Below are 15,403 nucleotides of genomic sequence, written 5' to 3'. Positions count from 1 at the left end.
CAGGCTGGGCTCGGTTGGGTTTGGGGGGTGCCGGTGAGCAGGGCGCGGGCGGCCTCGGGCTCGTGGCTTTTCCGGGCGGGAAGCGTGGCTGCTCCTTGGCTTCGGCTCTGGCCGCCCTTCGGCGGGTACCAGCAGAGACGGGGCAAGTGGGGGACACCGGGGCTGCTGCCGGCCGCGGGAGGCTGCCCCGGCCCGGGAGCCATCTTGTGAGCGGGGCTGGCGCTGCCCGAGCGCCGCGAGCCGCCCGGACCTGGGACTCGAACCCGGGCCCGCCCCCGAGCCGGCCGCGGGGCGGGCGGAGGCGGGCGGGCGGCGATCGGTGCCTCCCGGCCCAGCGGCACTTGGCAGCTGCCCGCGGGCAGTGGGGGAGGGCGGTTGGGTGGTGGCGGCGGAGGAGGAGGGGAGCGGAGGCGGGGACCAGCCGGCCCAGGCACGGCCCAGCCCAGCGCGTTGCCCCGGCCGGACACGGCGCCCGGGGCGGAGATGGCGGACGAGCCGCAGAAGAAGCCGCACTTGTCGGCCTTAGTGGGACACACGAACGGGCTCACCAAGCCCGCCTCGCTGGCCGCCACCGCCACCCGCGCCGCGGGAGGAGGAGGCGGAGGCGCGACCGCCTCCTCCAAGAAACTCGTGATCAAGAACTTCAGAGGTGGGTACGGGGCAGCCCGGGCCCTCTGTCCTGGCAGGTGCGCCCGGGCCGATCTTTGTTTACTGCGGCCCCGGCCGCTCCCCGCCCCTTGCCCGCGGCCGGGCCCCGCCGCTGTCACCCGCCCCGCCGCCGTATCGGGGCGAGGGGCGGCTGCTGGCGGGCTGATAACGCCGCCGGGCTGATAAGGCTGCCGGCACCGTGGCCGTGTAAGGGCTCCCGGGGACACGCGTGGGGCTCCGTGCGCGGGGGCAGCGCCCGTAGGGAGCGGGCAGAAAGCCACCTTAGTATTAACGCTGATTAAAGCCAGGTTGCTTCACTAAAAGTAACACGGGTGTCAGACACAGCAGCCGGGGGGTGAAACGCGTCGTGCAAAAGCTCGGGTGGAATTAGTGACCCCTCTGAGTGTGCCAGAGTTACATGGCTAAGCGCAGAGTGGCTTGGCAGAACTTGATGGAGCAGCAGGGATAGAGAGATTGCTGCAGAGTCCCGTTGGGTGGCTGTTTTTAAACTTCCTGTGTCTTACTTCACAGAAAGACCCAAATTACCAGATAATTATACTCAGGACACCTGGCAGAAACTTCATGAAGCGGTGGGAGCAATACAGAGTAGTATTTCTATTAAATACAACCTTGAAGAGCTCTACCAGGTAAGCCACATAGGGTTTTGGTTTCATTTTTTGCAAATAAACTGCTTTGGCAACATACAACATAATGTATTTTGATTTGTTAAAAGCTGATCGAATACTTTGCAACATACTCTGTTTCTAGGCAGTTTGCAGTTCTACGTATCAGTTCCTTGGAGAGCTACCAGGATCTGGGCCTATGAAAAAGCAGTTTATGTTGGGAGGCACAAAAAGCTATTCCTGGGCAGGGCTGAGATCTAAGTCTTAATATCTTCAATACTGTGCCCACTCAACATGCTGAGAACAGGATGTTGCTCTAATGGGGTTAAGAAGTTATATCTTTTATGATGATTTTTGTACATGCTATGGTCTCTTGTAAATAGTAATGTTGAAGTATTTGATGTTGTTAGATCATAACATTACACTTCTATACCTTTTGAGGAATTAAAAAAGAATCTTGATTGAGCAGGCAACAAACTGTCACCTTACCCACATTTCAGATTACTATTGCATTTTCATTACAATCAGGATCTTAATTTTTCTATTCAAGTGGTGAAAAAGAATTTCTGGTACACCTGCACTACTGGAGCAGGGGCTAGGGAGGGCAAAAGAGAGATGGGAGTCCTGAGCCATTTCTCTCTACTTTCTCCAATTATATGTGGTTTAGTTCTAAGTTAATTTAGATATGTGTGCTTTGAGGTATTTAACTGAAGTAGTAACTTTTTACAGTGATCATGTTATAAAAAATTAATGATGTGCTACATAGCATAAGTTAGTTATGAGTTTTCTGTAGGTGCAGGCATTTGATCTGCAGATTGATGTCCTTGCCAGATCAGGACTGAAAACATTATTATGCACACCTAAAATTTTCTAAATGTTTACTTGAGGGGCAAAGGGCAGACTGTGAGAAAGGAGAAGGCTGATAGTCCATGCTGAGTCCATGTTCAAGAAAATCAGTATGGATTTCAGAACTGACTATACTTGTCTCTTTAGCTAGGGTATGTAATATATGGGTCTAAAATGGCTGGCTATGTAAATGTATATTGACTTAATATAATGATTTCCTTTAAATAGAAAACTTGTAATATATTCATCTACTAATACTTGCAGCATTTGAATGACATAATGTGTTTTATTGTTTTAAATTCAGCATTTGAAAAACCCTGCTTTTTCTAATGCAAATGTCTAGCAAAAAAAAAAAAAACCAAAACAGCCCACAGATGCTTTGAGTGTTACCTAACTTGTTTTCAGAGGCTCAGAAATGAGATTATAGTAATATGGCTATGAAATCACTAGGGTACACACTTGAGTTTTGGCAGAAGAGGAGAGAGATTTCAGATAAACTGTGAAGGGAGAACTGTACTTCTTGCTTTTTCTCTTTGTCTGCTTATTTGTAAAAACTGTGCAAGGTTGGTCGGATAGTCCGTAACACAGTGAATCAGGAGGATTTCTGCATGGTGGGTGGTGGTGCTCAGTGTGCCTGTGCAAAGACAGGTACTACTCTCCTGCTGGAGGAATAAGAGATGAGGTTCAGCATCCATTGGAAACCTGATATGTATTTACAGATCATTTTAACTGCCTGTTGATGAGCACCGAGTCATCCACAGGGGAAAATATCTCTGGGTGCATCAGTTCTTATTATCAGGCCTTTTTGGTGATTTTTTGAGTCTTTGTCTGACGTTTTGATAGGAAGTGCGAGGCCTGCTAGAGTTCAGTGCACTGAGCGGGCTGGTGTAGCAGCCTGCAGTTGAACCTTCTGATTTATTTATTTAATTTGGCACAGTGGCTGAGAAGAAACTGAAGAACAATGATGAGGCTGTGTGGGAAGCCTGAAGGATACTCCTTTCCAGGCATTGGTGGCAGCACAGAATAAGGCATGAAGGTGCTTGGCAGAGATGTAGTCAGTGAGCAATGGGAGGGTGGCAGCCAATTTTTTGTGACTAAAATAGAAATGATGTCTGGGATTGGTGGTAGATTGCACAGATTTTGATAGAAGTAGCTTATACTTGATGGGATAGAGAAAGTGGGGCAGTACAAAGAATTGCTGAATGAGGAGTGAGTGATAAAAGTAATGGAAGAAGAAAATCACCTTTTCAACCAGGTCCTAAATAACCTGAAATGGGGCAGTGCTGCCCTTGTGGAGAATGTAGAACGGGACAGTGTAGTAGCAAAGGAAAGACAGTAGAGCAGTGAAGGAAAAAATTATGAGAGTCCTGACTAGATTTATATTTGTATGCGTGGATAGGAGTGGCTGTGTTTGAGGTAACATAACAAACTGTCTGCAAAGTGATTGTCTGAATACTGTTTGCTGTAAGTTACCATTTTACTTTTTTAAGACCAGATGAAAAACATAGGCACTGTGTTATAATTTTGTTTGTTTGATTGTATGCCTTAATGTTGTATCAAAATTGTGGAGGCCATTTTTATGTGCATTGAAATAAAATTAGGTTAAGTAGGTTAGAATCCTGTGGAGCAGAGGAAAACATACTTGGGTCAGTTTTAGTTGCCCAGGTGACATAGTGCTTTAAATCCTTGGCAGTTCTCTGCAGTATTGCCTCATAATATAAAGGCAGTTGATATTAATATAGTGACCACCAGAACATTTGGTTTTGGGCAGAATTGGTCTCCTTAGTTAACTAAGGATAAAAACTAAATCCTATGAGCTCCCAATAAATCAGTTCAAGTCTTTATGTAATGGTTAGTCTGGGGTTGGTTTGGGGGGCTTTTTTTGTTATTGTTCAGGCTTTTTCTTAATTATTTTTTCCTCTCAGTTTATGTACCTTAGCATCATTGCATGAATCAGTGGAAATGCTTGGGAAGAAGTAAGTTGATAAAAAGGCAGGAAAGTAGCTGTACTCACTTACCATTTAGACAGACTGGTTGAAATGTCTACCTTAAAGTTACTAAGAAATTAAAATATTTGGTATGATTGTGTTCCTGCCCCAAAAAAGCACGTGTGCATACTGAAGGATGTACAAAATGGACCTTTCGGAGGAGTTCTACTGCTGAGCAGTATTGAGGGAGGCAGAATTCTGGTAGTGTTTAACAGCACATCAGAAATATGACCCAGATTGTGATGGTGGGTCTTGTTTGTACACAAGATCTAGAAGAATAAGAAGGGATCAAAATCAAAAAGGACTCCTGAAGTCTTAATTTTTCTACATAACTTCATTTTGATGTTTTGGTTTTGTGCACAGCTTGACCATATAATGCTGATTTTTTTTTTTTCCTTTGTTGTCAGCCTTAATTGCACAAACACAAAAATTTAAGGTTTTTTTGTCTCATTAATAATCCTTTTTTGGTTTTTAGGCCGTTGAAAATCTCTGCTCCTACAAAGTCTCTGCTACACTGTACAAACAGTTGCGACAAGTCTGTGAAGAACATGTGAAGGCACAAATCCTTCAGTTTAGAGAATATCCTTTTGTCATGCACAGAAGTGGTTAGAATGGTTAGTTTTAATCATTATTTTTTAAAACAACACTTTGCAAAAATTACACCAGTAATTGTCAATGTGTTAAAGAGGTTTTTTGACCACTTATGTTTTTAAATCAGTCACAGGCAACTTTAGTCGTCTGGGTGAATGATTTTTGTGTATTGATGTCTAGCATGCTAATAAGAATTTATATATCATTTTAATAGGGATGCAAATTTTACACATAATGTAGGAAATGTCAATATCACTATGAGATTTCTCAGCAGGTGTTAATTTCTGTGACAGGTGAGTAGTGGAGATGCTTATGGCAGCAATAGCTTAAAAAAAAAAAAATCACGGTGATTGTCAATAACAGTAAAAAAATTTTCAAACATAGTGCACCTGTTTGACCAAAAATAACTACTGGTCAACAGTGATGTGTCTCAGAGGCAATCAACACGCCTTCAGGTATATTATGTGTACCTTGGGAGGCTCTTGGGAGAGAGCTCTGAGTTGAGGAGATCATTTGGCTGTCTTGGGATGCACAGAAAGATGAAGTTTTATGGTAAGTTTCCCCATGGTTTACTGAAGTTACATTGCTGGACTTCTCTCTGAATGGGTCACAGAAGTGCCTGTAGATCTTCTGTGGACACTTGGCTGTAGCCAGCCCTGTTTCCTGAATCCAGTCAAGCTTTGCATGCTGAGAAGGTGCTTTATATGATAGGTGTCTTTTGTGTAGTAGCCATGGGGTTGCACTTGCTGGAGCAGCAGATGAATAGTCTATGTCCACCTTGCTGTCCGCATATTCCTGGAAAGTGCCTTAGCAAGCAGGTGCTGGATGAAGAGTGCCATATTAAACAGGTATTATAGCACTGTGGCTGCTGGCATTGTTTCCCAGCTCTCTGTATGGATTTTATTGGCAGAAAATGACAGGATAATGTAGAAAGAAGCGAGGGCTAGGGCCAATAAAGAACCTCCTTTCCAGGTGAATGCTTTAAATGTGCTGTGGATTGTGACACTCAGTTTCTTGGTTCACTGCATTCTCCAGGTAGGTGCCTACACTCAGAATAATTTGGGGTTTTTAATGTTATGTAGCACCAGCATGGTTTTGGGCTGTGCAGTTTTGGTTTTTGTTGGGGGTTTGGTATGATTTTGGTTTTTTTTTTTTTGAGTCCCATTTAAGACATCTGGCTTCTACATAGCACATTAGTACAGCAGTTGTAAGCATACCTGGTCTTTGAGAACCAAATCTTAGTCTTCTTTAAAGCAGTGTACAGCCATCTTTTGCATGCTTTTTCGGACTTTACATGATGTTATGAAAATAATGGTTTAAAACTAGTGTTTTCAAACTTTGCTTTCACCTTGCCATCTTGATAGGGTAATGGTGGATTGGAGAGTTGAAAATTTAGTATTTTACAGGTGTACCACTTTGTATCCCAAGGACATGAGATCAGATTAATCAGATTTGGCCAGAATGAGTTGGAGATGATAAATGTGCGGAAGAGGAGAGTAAAGCCTCATTTAGATTTACTTGTGAGATACATGAGAACTCTGTTATTTGTAAATAACAGTTTGATCTGTTGTGTAATGAAGAAAATTCTGTAGATTACTTAGGGTGACCTGGAGATGTATATGAAAAGAGTGGTATTTGGATTTGTTGAGGATTATTTAGAACTGTAACTGCTTTTAAGAGATTAGGGTCACTCCTGTTGTGCACAGTGTGAACTCATTAAACAAACAAAACCTTTCCATCCCTCTCACCTCAGTTGGTGACAAATACATGTTTGATGCTGGTGGGATTTCTTGTTTAAATCTATATTAAGGTTACATAGTACAGCCACTAGATGGTATTACTGAAGAGCTGTGAATGTTATTCCTTGAAAACACAGGGAGGCCTTTTGGAGAACTGCCAGCTGCTCTGCTGGGCAGCTCCGCAATTAACGGTTTATCCCTGGCAGGCACAGTAGCATTGGAATATCCATGGAGCAGCTTTGCCTAATGGCTGGCAAAGATCATCTCCAGAATCTGGCCTCTAAAGATACTGGCAAACTAGTTTTCCTTAATGGGTGCTGTACAGATTCTCTGGATAGTCTTTTATTTTTAAAGAAGATAAATAAATGCTGGCAAGATCATTGCAGACAAATGGTAAGTTGAATGTTTGTTCAGAGTGCATATCATTGAGGTGTGAAATCTGGCTAAAATGAGTTTGTCAGAGCTTAACTTGGGACTGCACTGCATCTTCTCCAAGTTTCAGCATTGCTTTTCACTTTCCCCTTTGCTGGCTGGGTGACCTTTTGTTGTTGAAATGTAGATTCTATTAACTCTGACTCACGTAGACTTCATACCAGGTTTGAACAGCACTCAGAAATAAATTGACACCTTTTTTTTCTGTGGGTGGAAAGAAAAAGTAACTGAGGAATGCTGAAGTTGTTTGCTGTTCGTAATTTTAAGAAATTGGAGAATCTTTAGAATCTTCACTTTTAGATAGCTCCAAGAGCTAGGTTAGCTTGTGACTTCTTTTTCAAAGCAGAGATAATTATCCTGACTATAGAGCTAAGAAACAAAGGATAAAGAAATGGAACTTGCATTCTGTCTACCTTTCTTGTCTTCTACCTCCATGGTGACTTACGTTACAGAAAAAGTCGTCTCTGAAACACACTCTGTGAGAACTGTGCCTTTAAGAAGGCGGCATTATAATTCCAAACCAACATTTTAAAATGAGTTTTTATTGCACTGCACTTAGCTTTGGCTGCAGATGCCCCATGTGGTTGAATTTCTATTTTCATTCCCAAATCCACTGTTCTCTCCTTTCCTGTGAGGGTTGGGCAGAGGTATGTGATTTTTATCTGAATTTAAAATTGAAGGTGTTAGGGAAACTCTTTGAATTCAGCAGTCTGATGAAAACAGAGTTGAAGATACTGCCTTGAAAATGTAGTTTACATGTAGAACCTGTGTTTTCATAAAAAGACTTTCGCTGTGAACACTGTTTGCTTTAATTACTTGTAAGCATTCATTTTTTTTCTCTGCCTTAAAGCAACAACCTGTAGCAAGTGGCTTTCTTGCCCATGTGCTGGGTTAGCACTTGGGCTATTTAAGAAAAAAAGGTCAGCCTTACTGCTGTTTTACTTTAATATGCATGGCCAGAAGCTATGTCAGTTTGAGAATTGCTTCAGAGGCAGTGAAATCTTTTAGGGAAGCAGTAGGTGGACAGCTGGGAATAGAAATCTCTATCTGGCCTGGGGCTGAGTTACTGACATCCGGAGTTACGCTAATGCTAAACTGGGAGTTGGGCAGCCTTCTTATGAGCAAAGTTAAAAATGGAGTTTGAATGTAAGAGACTAGTAAGCTAAAAAGCCACCTCCTCCTCCCACTTTTTAAATTCAATAAAGAGATAATATATTTTTCTACCTCCCTTCTCCTATTGGATTTCATGTATCTCTATTTTTCTCATGAATTTTGGCAGCTAAGTTGTATTATGAAAAGATCTGTTGCACAGCTTATTACTGTCTCTGCTTAAAGCTCCCTTGTGTTTTTGTTTTTTGGGTTTTTTTTTTATTTTAAAGCAAAAAACATAGCAGCATGCTATTTCAGGGTGTTACTGTATTAGAGGTACTGTTTGAATAGCTTATGTATATCAGTGGTATAAAACTCCTAACAGACTAATAAAACTATTTAGTTAATGGTTATGAATTTGAAAACTGTCTTGGATGTACTTGGGAATACCATAAAGTAATAGTAATAACTTCAATAAATTGCATACCTGTACAAGTCACCATAAAAGTTTAAAATACTTACATCAGTAATTCAGGTGTGTGCCTGTGATGTAGTTTTTCAGAAGTTGTTTTATAATTTAAAATATCACGTGGTGGTGAAGAGAAAAAGATTTTCTTTATATATTTTCAGATCATGATCAGAAGCATTTTCTTATTTTTGGATCGTACATATGTGCTTCAGAATTCAATGCTTCCTTCTATATGGTAGGTATCCATGTAAGCATTCCTATAACCTTTAGTGTTGACATGCTGTTAGATTTGCAAGGATTGAAAATAAATATTTCACATTATATTTGAGCTATATAATAGATCTCTAAAATTTTGTGTCAGTTTATGGAAATACATGTGTCAGCATATGCATGTGTCATTTCCTCCTTCCCCAGGAGTATTCATTGTCAAGTGAGGGTAAAAGGAGGTCTGTGAACACAGGCTTAAAAGTCAAGGCATGTGTGTAGCTGTCAGAGCCTGGGTGAGGCTGGCTCTGTGGGAACCTGCTCTTGACTGCTGCCTCTCACCTTAGCACTGGCCCAGCATTATAGTAGGTGCTCCTGGTTTTGACAAAATTCAACATTCACCTTCTTGTTCTGTTTTTAAAGTAAGTCAGATACAGTGACAAGGTGCAGATTCTTTCCAGCACTGGCCACTTGATGTTGCTTTTGTACTTTCAGCCCACCATGGTCACATCTTTGGGCATTCTGCTTTAAAGCATCCCTCCTGAGGGGCATTTTACATCATTTACCAAGTGAACAAACCCAAGCTTTGCCAAAAATTTCTGGGGTTGTTACTTCATCTAAAGGCTCCCCTCAAAAAAAGTAGATAAAGTACTGGAATAAGAGCCTGTTTTTTCTTGGCCTAGCTGGCTGCCGTGTTCTTGTGAGTTCCTCAGGCTGGCTGAGGAGCCTGGCATGTTTCTCCAGCCTCTTGCTTGTCCAGTGGACATCTTTTGTTCCCAGCTTCAGGAGTTTTCCTCCAACTCCGTGTTAGGCTTCCTTTTACTAAATATTGTTGATGAGGTCTGTTCATACTTTGTCTTATTTTTCTTCCTACTGGGAAAGTTCCTTTTATTGAAAACCTGATGCATGTGAAGAAGTCAGAGGTAACAAGTTTTATCTAAGATTGCTCAATTTTCAGTGTTTAACAATTAGCTGCTTCATGGCATAGAGGTGCCATTCCTCATCGTCTTAGAATGAAACAAGAATTTGATAGAGGTGATAAGATCCTAAAGATACAAAGAATTCATGCTTTGGAACAAAACTTGTAAATTATACATGCAATATCTGATCCAGGGAATCTTATGTTAAGGTATATGATCAGATTTAATTCTTTAAGCAGAGAAATTTATAGTCTTATTATGTGAAAGTTGGATAGGCTCATCACAGTTCTCTGCTGAAGTGTATGCCTGTGGTAGCACATGATCTGGTATTTTTAGGATAATTCTTGTTACAGTTTTGTTAGAGGACAGTGTCAAAAAGAGTATACACACCATTCATATATTCTTTCTGTATAATATATATACAGTGTATATTTTTTAAATGTATCTATGATTTTTTTGAAAGAATACACAGTGTGATTTACTAATTTTCAATATTCACATAGGGATATGGGGCTAGAGTTATTTAGAAACCATATCATTAGTGACAAGCAAGTTCAAACCAAGACTATTGATGGAATTCTCCTGCTGATTGAACGAGAACGAAATGGTGAAGCTGTGGACAGAAGTTTGCTGCGGAGTTTGTTGAGCATGCTCTCAGATTTGCAGGTGAGTACAGCCAAATTCACTAGTACCAGCTTTGTTTAGAAACACGGTTTGGACTGCCTAAGTCATGTTTTGTGCAAAAATTATTCAGTTCATCTAGTAAATGTGCTTAAAATCTAGCTATTACATTGGTATGATTGCCTCTTCTTAACCCTGTGTGCAATCTTACATTGTTTTTAAACGAGACCTCTTTGCCTGTTTTTCTTAGCAGAGGTAATGGCCTCGGATCTTAATAGATTTACAGGTCTTTTAGTATGTGCAGTATTTTGTCTGTCTTAATCACTCATTGTCTCATCCTAGTGCCAGTGAAATGTAGGAACAGAAAAATCCCTCTCGGTAACTGTAAAAAGGTGTCACTTTTTGAAGTCCAGATCTTGGGTCTGTATCATAAAAACATCACTCTACTGGCAACTTCTTAGAAATGCTGAGGATAGAATAGGATGCCGTATTAAGGCCAAGGTTTTCAGATAGATCATGTCAAGCTGCAACTTCACCAGAACTTTCCATGAGCAAGGATAGTAAGTAACCAAGGAGACTGATGAGTGCTGTGTTTCTGGCTTGCACATAGGTTGTCCTTGAGTTGATGTTGCAGCCTTGCGTGATGTACAGTGAAACTTTGGGGCTGTCTTTCATTCTCAAAACGTGTTGAGGTTGCTCCATTTCAAAGTGGCATACAGCATTACGAAACTGGCTGAAGGTTTGAAGAGCCAGACTACATTAAAAAGTCCTTTCTGGTTAGGCAGCTTACCTGGTTTTCTGCCTTTCATGTGAATCCTCTTGACTTTAATATGTAGCTTCCTCTAGCATCCCAGAAAAATTATTCTGTTTGAGAGGAAAGCCATTAAAAAAATTAATGTTTTGAAAGTGATAGAATAATAGAATGGTTTGGGTTGGAAGGGGCCTTAAAGATCATCTAGCTCCCAGCCCCCGGCATTGGGCAGGGAACCTTCAACCAGAAGTCCTTAAGAGATAAAAAGTGGTCAGAATGTAATGAGTTTTACAGGTCTGTTACATGTTTTGGAAGAAAATTTTCTTCTGTTCTTCCACCACACTTGAGAATTTTCCCTTTTACTTTTCACTGTCCCTCTGTTTACATATTAAGCCCTAGTTACCTTCTTCAGACTGTTACAACTTTATGTAGTTGCCCTTTCTGACTTACTTCCTTTCTATAATAAGCTGTTAGTCATTATGCAAAAGTTTTTAATGCTTCTGTTGTTGATGCTATTTTTTACATACCTTATTTGTTCCCTGGAGAAAGAGTTCACCTTATTTGATACAATTTATTTTTCCTGGGCCACTGAGAGAAACCTGGTAGATCTGAAGCTGTATTACTGAGCGTATTACTGTTTTACTGATGAGAGTTACCTGTTTTGTGCCAGTGTTTCACTACTTTGAAAGGGGTTTGTTTGCCACAGAAATAGCAGCAGGAGTTCAGATCTCAGGTGGATTGGATGTCATTGCTGTGCTGTGATGTTGGGTACTGGTGTTGGGCTGTGTGCCTTAAACAGAAGCCTATTAATTTAGAGTGTTGGAGTACTGATGACTGAGACAAAGCATTGCTGCTCTGCAAAGTCAGTTCTGATCTGTCTTTCTAAAACCAGTGGGAAAATAGAATTTGTTAATGTAATGTTACATTGGCACTTCTCGCAGCTGTGTGCATCCATCGGATTTTCCCTGCCCTCTTAAGCCTGACAAACAAAATATGCTACTGTTACTATGAGATTAATGTAAGTAACTAAACTGATTTCTTGAGCAGGTTTACAAGGAATCATTTGAACAGAGGTTTCTGGAAGAGACAAATTGTTTATATGCTGCTGAAGGCCAAAGATTAATGCAAGAAAGAGAGGTAGGTGCATGTGGTAGATGACTGCTTTTATGATAGTTTTATCGACTGTGGGATTACATGAGAACTTTGGTTGTACTATGGTGTCTTAATGTCTAGTAAAATTTACTGGCACACAGGTATTCATGTGTTTTGATGTGGACCACGGTGTGATATCAACAGGGAGAGCAGACCCCAGGTTGCCATGGAACTTGATAGATAAAACTATGTAGTAACCCAGTGACATTTTTTTTGTAGCTGAAGTTGTACAGCTATAATACATTGAATATGAAATAATATTTATTAATAAAAATACAGGTTATGTAGTACATAACAGCATTCTGGTGGAGTAGTCCTTTCTGATTCATATTCTCTTTAAAAAAATTGTGCTGGTTTGGTCCAATTTAGAAATATATTCTCTGAGAGAAGGCACAACCACCCTTCCCCACCAGGTTCGGGAAAAATAAATTTTCCTTGAAGAAAGTGAAAGAGATAAAAACTATTTATTTAACAAACACACAGGAAAAGGATAATGATGCTAAATAATAAAACCTCTCAATCTGCTGAGAGAAACCTGGGAAAATTTCAGAGTCCTTCTGTCGATCTCTCTCTCCCTCCTTGGAGCTGGGACGGGGTGGTGGGCCCACCTCCAGGGCCGAGGCCTTGGTGGAAAGTTCTCCCATTGTATTCTGATGTTGAAACCATCCATCAGAGAGAAAAGGGGAAAAAAAACCAAACCACCGAAGTCCCAGGAAAATGAAAGTTCAACTCTCCGAAGGAAAAAAATAGCTGAGGAAGAAACTGCCTAAAGCTGGCTGGAAAGCAGCAAGCTGGGTGCTCCCCTGCTCTCCTGCCACAGCTGAGAAAAAGTCTCTATCTCTGTGTGACCCTGAACAAGCTGCAAACTGCTTTGAAAAAGTTCTGCTCAGTTTTTCCTACCCCTCTCAGGCTCAGTTTAAAGGCATAGAAAGGCACAAAAAATTAATTTCTGGGCATGGGGCAGTGATATGGGATCCACATCATAAAGTCACCCCAAGACAAAAATGTAGTTTAAAATAATTGTCATGGAACAAGATTAGCTAGCTGCCTTTCATACCATTGTAGTTGAACCTGTTGTTCTCGTCTTGTTAGGTCCCAGAATATCTTCACCATGTTAATAAACGTTTGGAAGAAGAAGGAGATAGAGTAATAACATACTTAGATCACAGCACACAGTGAGTACAAATTTTATGATTTTCAGTGTGAGTCAACCATTCGTCATAAATCAGTATGATTATCCATGATCATAGAGATACAGATTATTTCTTCATTGTCTTACAGATACTATCTTGTTGACAGTGCTTGTGAAATAGCTTGTTTTTTTAGACTTCATTTTTATCAAAAGTTACTACTTTAAAAGAATATTTTCAGTAAGAAAGAAGAAATTTGTTCAGAAATATTAATTCTGTATACTGCACCTAAAATAACATTTGCATAAGAACTCAAATTTCCATTGTCAAAATAGTAGCTGATTTTAGCCATTTATGTACTGATAACATCTTTAACCACAAGTGCCTTGAGGGAAGGAAAGGCTTGTTAGAAAAAAACCCAACCAAACAAGCAAAACCACAAAAAAAAACCCCCACAAAAACCAAAAACAAACAAAACCCGAAAAAACCCAGAAGGACAGAGGACATGAGTATCATTTGTAAAAAGTCCAAGGTGTGAGCTTAACAATAGATAGGCTGCTGCCAGTGTACTGTGTGAGGTAGCTTGTCCTTTTTTCACTTGGGTTTTAAGTAATAGTTTGTGTGTTGTTGGGTTAGCACATTGCTGCAGGAACTGACACACTACATAAATCCATACATAATTTGTCCTGTAGTAAGCTGTTGCTTTTTTTCTTTAGTTAAGAACATAACATTAAATTTATTGGGTTTTAGTCTTCTGGATGGTTCATTGGCATTTCATTTGATGGCAAAGGGATAACTGAATACAAATTATCTTTTTAACATTTTATATTCTTCAGATGTTTTAAAAAATATGTATATGCACATATACATTCGTATGTGTGTTTTGTGTCATGGCACATATTTGAACTTGGATCTTCTTCCTGTAAATGCTGATTGCAGGGTGACTAGCTTTTTCTGGTGAAACCACTCACATTGAAATATATGGAACTATTTCTGTTTATAAAGTTATAGCAAACATATGCATTTATTTACTGTTTAGGTTAAAAAGTAGATTGATACCATTACATTTTCAGTCTAGATAGACATCGAGTATGCGTGTTGAATTTCACCCGTAGTTAAAGGCTTAAAAACCTACTTTTAAAAGGCTTCACACTAATTTCCTTTCCTTGCATTAAGAAAGAGCAGCTCTTGAAATTAGAGCACTTGAGTTTTCCTGTGGTCATACTCTTTCTATGTGTGTGCATGAAAAAAGCAGAAAGGATGCTATTTAGTAACTGGGTTTGATCTTGAGATGGAAATGATACTTGCAGGACAAAACCATCATCTGAAACACCATTCCATGTCCTTCAAACAACACATGGGAAGTGTTTTTGCAGCCCACAGAGGGATTCCTTCAGCCCAGCAGTACATGCTGTTCTAGACAGCTGACCAGATTAAGCATATCTCCTTCTTAGTCAGTAGATGACCAAGGTACATGGCTTTGAGGTCATGCAGAAGGTACCTTCTTGCACCTTCCTTAGCTAGCAGTCAAGATAGATACTCATTTTGTTTGCTTGCTAGGCTGTAGTGCTTTGCCTCTTGGCCTCAAGCTTGTCCCTGCTTCTCCTGTACTCAGAGTAGGTCTTCCAGGGCAAAGGATGGTGTTTCATACACCCCTGACTCCTGCTGTTGGAAACGGCCAGCAGCTGCAGATAGCAGTAGTTGGAAATGGCAGAGGATATGGAAATTACCATAAAAATGGCCATGTGTTAATAACAAGGGTCTATCTAAGCAGTATTTCATGTTCACTCATGACCACTGAGGGAAACGAATAGAGAAAGTGTGTGATACCTTGGTACTCTCCTAGTGTCTGCCTGTTTTCAGCTCAGTGTATTTTCTGAACCTGCTGTGGTTTGTCTCTTTGTATCTCTGAAATACTTGCAGTTTCTCATGGGGATTCACATCAACTTTTCTGTCTGTGCCAGGCTTTGGCAAAGCATTCCACCAGTGCACAGCCACCAGGAGATAAAGTATCTCCTTGTAACTCTGGTACCCAGTACCATTGCTGATGACCCCAGTTCATGCACTGGAAAGAAAAGTGATCGGTCAGTTTCCCTTCACCCTTTTCCTGCCTGTTAATGGTATCCCTAAGTCATCTCCTTCCCATAAAAGAAGTCTTGACAAGTGCAGTTGTCTCTTGTGTAGCTGCTGCTGCATATTT

The 15,403-nt window shown here is 40.8% G+C and overlaps 1 protein-coding gene across 1 annotated transcript in view; it reads left to right on the top strand.

Moving 5' to 3' along the window:
• Positions 1–429: 429 nt before the first annotated feature.
• Positions 430–15,403, top strand: part of CUL4A (cullin 4A) — a 36,125-nt gene continuing 21,151 nt past the window's right edge. Inside the window, exons 1-8 of the mRNA XM_082277687.1 lie at positions 430–649; positions 1,180–1,295; positions 4,581–4,685; positions 6,760–6,828; positions 8,587–8,660; positions 10,053–10,215; positions 11,969–12,058; positions 13,166–13,248. Coding sequence (XP_082133813.1) covers positions 484–649; positions 1,180–1,295; positions 4,581–4,685; positions 6,760–6,828; positions 8,587–8,660; positions 10,053–10,215; positions 11,969–12,058; positions 13,166–13,248 — 866 coding nt within the window. The 5' untranslated portion in view covers positions 430–483. The remainder of the gene's footprint in view (positions 650–1,179; positions 1,296–4,580; positions 4,686–6,759; positions 6,829–8,586; positions 8,661–10,052; positions 10,216–11,968; positions 12,059–13,165; positions 13,249–15,403) is intronic.

This window comes from Coloeus monedula (assembly GCF_965178545.1).
Source record: "Coloeus monedula genome assembly, chromosome: 3".
In the NCBI taxonomy this organism is placed as follows: Eukaryota; Metazoa; Chordata; class Aves; order Passeriformes; family Corvidae; genus Coloeus; species Coloeus monedula.
The sequence above is the reverse complement of the archived record's forward strand: the minus strand, read 5'-3'. Positions and strand labels throughout refer to the sequence as shown.